Genomic DNA, 7,803 nt, shown 5'->3' on the forward strand with positions numbered 1-7,803 from the left:
GTCTCCCTTCTGCTTCCCAGCCTGAGTTAACAAAAGCCACTTTTATGTGCTGGCTACAATAATGACAGGGTTCTAACCTTCTCCTTTTTCTAACTTAGTTTCAAAGATTAAACAAATTTCATTCCTTCCTAACCTGGCCCAGAGATAAACAGGAATCACATACACCCTCTCCAAGCCGGTTGGCTTTCTCGAAGATTCTGAGAAAAGATGTTGGGGTTCCCAAGGAAAGAATAGTTGGGGTTAATGGCCAGACTAAGTCTCCGCAGGATCGACTTTGCCTGAGGACTGTTTAAGTGAGTGTAGCCTGTTTTGAATTCCAAAATGAAGTCTACCCAGAGAAGTCAGGGGCTTGTTAATCCAAACCAGTTTACAGATCTTGCCATTGAACTCTGGGGCCAGAGTTGGGATGATGGGTGTCTCACCCCCGCCCCTGCCCCGCAAGTAGCTGACTGGCCTTTTCCAGGGGCTTTATGATGCGGGGCTGGTCTTTGTCATCTGGGGGGTCAAGTCCTCACATGGGCACCTGGTTTTGTTGTACAGTCCCCTCTAGGGTAGATCCCACTCGGCCTGGCAAACTGCTCAGATTCCAGGGAGAACAACTTACAAGAATAAAAACCAGTTTGGCTGCAGACGATAGGGTAAAGGACCTGCAAAGCCTTCAGGATTGAGGCAGGGGTCCCCAAGCAGGCAGGCCTGGGGGGCGGCAGAGGTATTGGGGGGTCAGAGGGAGCAGCTTAGGGAAGCCAGTCTGCTCCGACACCAAGTGCCACAATGGTGACAAGGGATGGTTGATGGGAACCAATGACATTGTATCACTCAGGGGGAGAGGGCAAGAGTCAACTTGGGTTTCTAAAGCTTTGTCTATTTCTGATCCACGTGACTGGCAGTTCAACTAAGCTCTGCAAACTCAATGTCGGACACGTTTCCAGCAGCCACACAACCCCTCTTCCACCCGACTGCCACTCCCAAGTCACTCCCAGGGAGAAATCCCAGCAGCAGAGGCAGGAGGTTCATGCCCTGTGCTGTGGCCCAGCAGAGATTAAAGATGCATCTGCGGGAAGCTCACAGCAGCTGCAGTCTGGGGTTTCCACTAATTACCTATAGTTTAAGGACAGAAAGGGAAAGAACACAAGACCCAGGCCCATGGGTTCTGTTAAAGCCACTCTGCTATCTAATTGGGAGTGATGGCCCAGAAAGCCAGGCCTGAGAAAGTCAGGATGGTCCCACAAAAGCCCGAAGCCAGCCCCACTGGGTAAGAGGTTCAGACAAGCCAGTCTTTGTCCTTTCCACATGAAAGAATGGACTGAAAGGTGTGTGTGCAGCCAGAGGAAGCCACCCAGCTGTGGCCTCCCCAGCATGCCCCAGCTTGTACCCAAGGCCAGGGGGGAGCAACCGCCCCCGCCAAGTTCCCAGCAGGGCTGGGGAGCCGCCCTGGGAGCCACCTGGCCTTCTGGGATAGAGGAGGCCAGCTGGGGCCACACTGCCTGACCTGAAGCACAGAGAACTGCCACCAAAGCCAGGGATTATAGATCGCTGCTTGGTGAGCCCAACAAGACTCTGAATCACCAGTTAGGACCTTCCTGGAGATAACAGAAGGAGAGACCGAAGATGCCGTAAGCCCCTACCCTCACTCTGGGAAAAGGACCCTATTAACTCTGGCCTTGAGACGGGCGGTTTCAGAATCCATGGGGACCATATATTGCTAAGCATGTTATTACGTGGTTGTCTATAGTTTTTGGTAATCTACACACTTTGAAGAACTAACACAGTGAAGCACAGCCTCCACCTCCCAGCCCTGCCCCCAGGAGAATCTCTCTGCAGTTCTCAGGCTTTCTCCTACCCTTTTTTTTTTCACCTATGTCTTGGAGATCGTTGCAAAGCAGGGCTTCTTCTTAACAAGCGTCTAAGGAAATTTTAAACTTGTTTTATATTGTTTTGGCATCTCTATCACCCACGGTGACCCTTGTTTCATTATTTGATATTTTTGACCAATAATGGAGGCCGACAATGGCCTCCTGAGACTCCAGGCCCTTTATCTGGAGCTGGAAGGATTAACGTGAGTCCCCTTCCAAGCCCCAGGTGCCCAGCGGGGGAGGGGTGGCCTTCAAACTTCATTATTTTCAAGTTGACACAGCGCCCGCGGTGTTTGGTATCTTGATTTGGGGTTTTCTCAGCAATTTCCACAAGCAGAATAAAAGCGGCTCAGGAAACAGCACTATCAGGGTGTGTTATCACCAAAACCAAATATTTGATGATCAACCCCACAGCACACTGCCGGGGGTTAGTTTGAGCAAGTTAGACACTGTGAGCGCACGGATGCAGGGGGAGCTATCCCGGACCAACTGCAACCCAGCCTCGCATCACTTGGTTGGCTAGGACTCCAGTAGGGAAGAGGATTCCCCAGCCACTCGGTGGCGGCCTCTGCTCCGAGGTCCCCAGCTACCCAATCGCCAAACCCCGTGGTTTGCGCGCCACACGTGATAAACGCTGAAAATGGATTCTGCCTGCCCGGGACCTATCATTAAATATTTAAAATAGAAAACTCGCAATGGCAACGTTCTTTCCCTGGCTCCAGACAAGAGCCCAAAGGTAGGGGGCCCTGCGACTGGAAGAGGAGCTCCGAGGAGCTCCGGGCGCGCGCCGAGACAGGCGCACCGCAAGGGGACAGGTAGGGCTGGCCGAGGCAGGTAAGGGAAAGGGATGCTCCCGGTGCCAGAGCCAAGTTGGGATGAGAGGAGCGAAGGAAGGGCGGGAAGACAGCTGGGCCCACAAGGGCCCTTTAAATCCAGGTAGCGCGGGCCGCTGTGGCCGGTTCAGCTCACATGACCCAGCCGGGCGCTTTGAACTAAGCCGCGGCCCGGCCAGCACCTCCCGCCCCAACCCATGGCGGAGACCGCGAAGAGACTCAGGACCGGTCCTTCCCTCCCGGTATCCCCCACACACCCGCTGAGCCGGCAAGCCCTACCAGGAACGCACAGAGTTTAGGGTTCACTAAGAACCCGGCGCGAAAGTCTCTGACGGGCACTGATGCTTTGCAAATGGAAGGTGGACTCGCTGGCTGGCTGTGATATACCCCTCCCACCGCCACTCACCGAGGTTGACGAAGCTCATGACCATGTCGGCGTCGGTGAGGAAGTGGCTGTCCTGCAAGCTGGCTAAAGGGGGACCCTGGGTACTGAAGACGGCCTTGTAGGGGTAGGAAAAGCCCTGGCCATCGGGTCCGCTCTCCTCCACTGCCATGGCGTTGTACAGGTCCAACATGAACATGGGCGCCGAGTTATGCTTTCCCTGGAGGTGCGGACGCGGGCGATGGGGCAAGCCCAAGATGGACAGGATCTCTCGCTGCATCTCCCGCCGCTCCTGGCTGCGGAGGCGCCGGTGGATGAAGCTCGAGTGCACCTCGTTGTCCAGGCTGAAGTCGGCTAGGGCGGAGCGCAGCAAGAACAGAGGCGCCCAGAGAGCCACGAAGCTGTGTGGCGCCGCGGCGCGCAGCGAGCGCACGTGCATCGCGCCGGCTCTACTACGCGCGATCCGGGGCACCGGGGCCCGCACCGCCCCAGGTGGCAGCGGAGGGGGTAGGGCAGCGGTCCACGACGCGAGGTCACTTGCTGCAGACGAGCTTCGCAGCGGCCTTGCCACACATGGCCACTCCCCGGCCGGCTGCGCTCTGCCCGGGACGCCCCTGTCTTCTGCTTAGCCCTGGCGTGGGGCCCCTCGGCCCGCACTCGCCGGGACGCCCCGCAGGGTTAGCACGGCAGCTCCGGAGAGCTAGCGAAAGAGCGAGGAGGCGGGCCGGGATGGGAGGAGCAGCAGCTTTGCAGACCTTCGAGTCCTGAGAGCGAGTGCCGGGGAGGCGGCTGGGCGCCGGGCGAGCCCTCGCTCCCTCCTCTCTGGCTCGGGTAGCGCCCAGGCCTGCGGGCACCGGCGACAAACCCTCTTCTGAGTTCCCGTGCCCAGAACAAGAGCCCCGGGTCGCTTCTCCAGCCCCGCGCGCCCCGGATTCCCCTCCAGCCGTCTCGGGAGCCCCGGAGTGGTGCGCGCTGGGGCCGGGTAGGAGAAGGGGGAGGAGGAGCGGGAGGACCGACCTCCCCGCCCCTCCCGCTCCCGCGGCCTCCCACCTGCGCCCAGCCCCGCCCTCCCCAAGGCTGGCCCAATGGCTTCATTCATTCCTCCCCGGGCGCTCTACAAATATTTACCGAGTGCCCACCACGTGTCCGGTACCTGGTCGGACACTGCAGGGGTGCGGAGAGAGGAATCCGAGGCGGCCCTGCCCTCTCGGGACTCGCACTTGGAGGTGACTAAAGTGAGACCTGTGGCACCTTCGGGCTGTGGTGGAAAGTACCGGGGAGGGAGCGCTGGAATCCGAGCAGGCTCCCCAGAGGTGGCCATCCTTGGACCTGGCTCGTCTCTCTTTCCTCCCGAATACTGCATTTGCTCCCGTCATGCAGACCCCCCACTGCACACTCACTGGGCTGCCAGCTCTGCTGCCCTGGCCATCCTCCTCAGGGGACGGTCTCTCCCCGCCCTTCCCCCCTCAGGTGCCACTTCCTCTGGGAACCTTCCAGGACGGGCAGAGATAATGTGGAGATAAGGTTGTTTCCTCCTACGGACAGTACTTTTATTTTCTGCACTTCGCGCCCCGAAATGCACGCACGCACACACACCGAATCTTTATTTACACAGCCTGGGGTCTCCCCCCAGCCTCTATCCCATCCCCCAAGTCCAGCACCCTGAGCGTTCAGATTTGGCTTCTAGGCTTTTTCACCCTAGCATTTTGAACCCAGAACCGGGGAAATCCCTGAGGTTACAACTCTGTTGAGTATATAAGCAAAATTTGGAACTAGAGAGTGCCACCCTCTCCTCGGAGAGGAGGGGTTCCACCCACCCCTTATCGTGACGTCCTGCCACAAGCCCCTTAGTCCCTCACAGTCAGACACCACCTCCCAGCCCCAGGCAAGGCTGAGGAGTAGGCAGCTAGTCTTTGTACCCAAATACGTGGCCCAGGGGCTGTTCAGGAGACCTCCCAACTGCATTTTCCTGTTCCCAAAGGATCAGCCACCCTCTCCTCACACCAGGAAAGGCCCCCTATACTCGATCTTTGGGGCTTTCAGTGGGTTGCTGCTCTTTGCCGCCTCAGTTTCCTCATCTCAAAAAACAGGAGCAGAACAGATTTCGCCCAGAGTGACAGGGGCTCTGTGGAATGGCAGGCTGCCCTGCTCTCCGGAGCTGAGTTTGAGAGGACCCACGGAAGTCTAAGATTAAGAGTGAATTGGGTATTGGGCATTGGGTAGGGGCCCCTGTTGGAGTCCTAGGGTAAGAAGCGACAGTCTGGGGAGAAAGCCTCTTAGAACAGAGGAGACTCCTTGTGGGGATTTTGGACAACAAGGCTTCCTGAGGCCTGCAGGATTTTAGACAACAAAACAGGCCCGCAGATCTTAGCCCAAGCTGTGGATACCCCCAGTCCAGTAGATACCCCGAGAGGTCCCTCCCTGGACCTTGTGAACTGAGGCCATGCTGGCTGTGAGCTGGTGTCACACCTATGGTCACCATGTTGCAGTTCTTGATAAAGAATAAACAAAAGGCCCTACTTTCACTTCAGAATACCCTGTGGCAGCCTGGATGCCACAGATCGGGCCAGGGAGGAGGATTTAACAGGGAGGGCCAGCATGGTGACCTCCATGAGGAACTGATTCTCAGGCCTCTGGAAACAACAAGGACCCACAATAAGGTCTGGGAACCGGAAGGGAGCTTCCCTTTCCTTCCTCCCGGAAAGCCCCAAAGTCAGGCGAAGGAGGCACCCAAAAGAGTAGAGATAGGACATCTGGCTGGCCTTTGGGTAGAGAAGGACATCTGACCTATGAGCTACAGGGCAGGTGACAGGGAAGGCATCCACTGTCCGCAGCACAATACACAAGCAAGACCCCAGGTTACTCCAGTCCCCGCCAAGAGAGTGGGCCACCCACGTGAGGTGAGAGGTGAGACACAACTCCCGAAGGAGAGACTTTCCTGGGAGAGGCATCAACAAGAGGAGCCCAACCACAGAGCAGAAAGGAGAACTAGGCTAGCCTCAGCCCCTTTCGAGGCCTAGGTCAAGGCCCCACAGGCACTATGCTGATCCCAATGTCAGCTTCAATGCAGGAAGTGGCTTCCTTCCAAAGTCTAGAATGACATCAAGTTAAGATGTCCTGCTCTAGGAAGCCAATCCTTGGCGCCATCTTTAGGAGCATCTCCCTAACAAGCTTTGTAGAGGGAATCGGAGCAGGTTTGGGTTGGGTGGATGGACCGTACATAACCCAGATGGCCATTGTCTCAGGGGTGGCCCACGAAAGGCTGCCCCTCACCCAGGTCCCTGCCTCCCAGAAGCCACCTTTTCTCATCCCTCCACTCTGAAGATTCCCTCTGAACTCCAACCATCCCCTAGTCAGGATTACCTCTCAGTCAAACCCTAGAGGGAAGAGGGCTCTCTCTCTCTGTGCTTCCCAAGACCTCAGCAGACCCCAGCTGGCTTTCCTGGGTGATAGAGCAAGCAATCAGAACAGAAGCATTCCTTGAGCACCCAGGCCATCCCAGGAAAGCCTTTAGGGATGCTTAGGGACAGCCTTGTGGGGAGGAAGTGACAGCCTGGGTTCAGTGACAGTGAAACTGGTCAGGCCCTGCCTTAGTTTCCCAGTCTATAAAACAGGGGACTAGGAGCTTGTGACTCCCAAGGGTGCTTGAAGATTCACAAGTGTCCCTCAGGCTAAGGGATCTGCCAGGTGCCTGGGGTAGAGAAGACATCCTTGCTAAAAGTTAGTTGCCATCTAGTAAGTCTGAAAACCCACCAAGAGGAAGCTCCCGGGGGTTAAAATGAGCAGAACTTTTCCAGGTGGCCTGCACAGAGGATTGAGACAGGCCTGAGCAAAGAGCAACGGAGAAGAAAGGAGGCCCAGCCAGTCTTAAGGCTCATGAATCCCGGTCCCCTGCCAGCCTCTGATTGTCCCCCAGCCCCCACCCCAGGCCAGCCTGGGCCCGGGGACTTCCTGAGCAGCCAGGCCCTGATCCACACCAGCCCCACCCCCACCCGGCCTGGGCACCCAGCTCAGGCTCCGGGATGTAATGTGATCCCCACAGACTGCTCCACACCTGGGCCACCTGGGCCTGGAATGGAGGGGTGTCACTGTGTCTGCAGGCTGCTCCCTCCAGCCCGTCTCCCAGTGCTGGGCAAGGAGTTCTCGGCTGTTTGCATGTCAGTCACACCCTGCAGAGGTGATTTTGATCCCAACAGCATATGTCTCCAAGGCTATAAAAAAAAGAAAGAAAAGAATTCTGCTGATGTACACATTGCAGAGCAAGGTGGGACCTCATCTTCAACTGCAGAGTCTAATTCCATCTGCCTGGAGAGCGGGAACTGAGCCAACCCAGGGGTACCTTGCACAGCTAAACTACAGTCAGTTCCCTCTGCCCCCACCCAACCTGGTCAAGGCCAGATGACCTAGATCTCAGACCAGGATCAAAAGCAAGCTCTCTCCACCCTTCCACCCCCACAAACCTGCCTCTCTCTCTCTCTCTCTCTCTCTCTCTCTCTCTCTCTCTCTCACACACACACACACACACACACACACACACACACACACACTCCTGTGTGCTTAGAGCACCACCCCACAGGGGAACTTATTTCTGCACGTCTGTCATGCCTTTCTTCCTGGCAAAGTTTTCTCTGCAGCAGCAGCAGCAGCTCCTGTGTCCACGCCTCCTGCCTGTTCTTTGTCGACTTAAACCCGAACAAGAAACTGGGCATCCACCCATCAGTCCATCTTGGCACTG

General features: G+C 56.8%; 1 protein-coding gene across 1 annotated transcript in view; it reads right to left on the reverse strand.

Annotated features, from left to right (window-relative positions):
• Window positions 1-3,515, reverse strand: part of Bmp7 (bone morphogenetic protein 7) — a 69,103-nt gene extending 65,588 nt beyond the window's left edge. The window contains exon 1 of the mRNA XM_050152907.1: window positions 3,093-3,515. Within this exon, the coding sequence (XP_050008864.1) occupies window positions 3,093-3,507 (415 nt within the window). The 5' untranslated portion in view covers window positions 3,508-3,515. The remainder of the gene's footprint in view (window positions 1-3,092) is intronic.
• Between the last annotated feature and the right edge of the window lie 4,288 nt (window positions 3,516-7,803).

This window comes from Alexandromys fortis, unplaced genomic scaffold (genome assembly GCF_014885135.2).
Source record: "Alexandromys fortis isolate MF-2015 unplaced genomic scaffold, M_Fortis_MF-2015_v1.1 scaffold_81, whole genome shotgun sequence".
Classification (NCBI taxonomy): domain Eukaryota; kingdom Metazoa; phylum Chordata; class Mammalia; order Rodentia; family Cricetidae; genus Alexandromys; species Alexandromys fortis.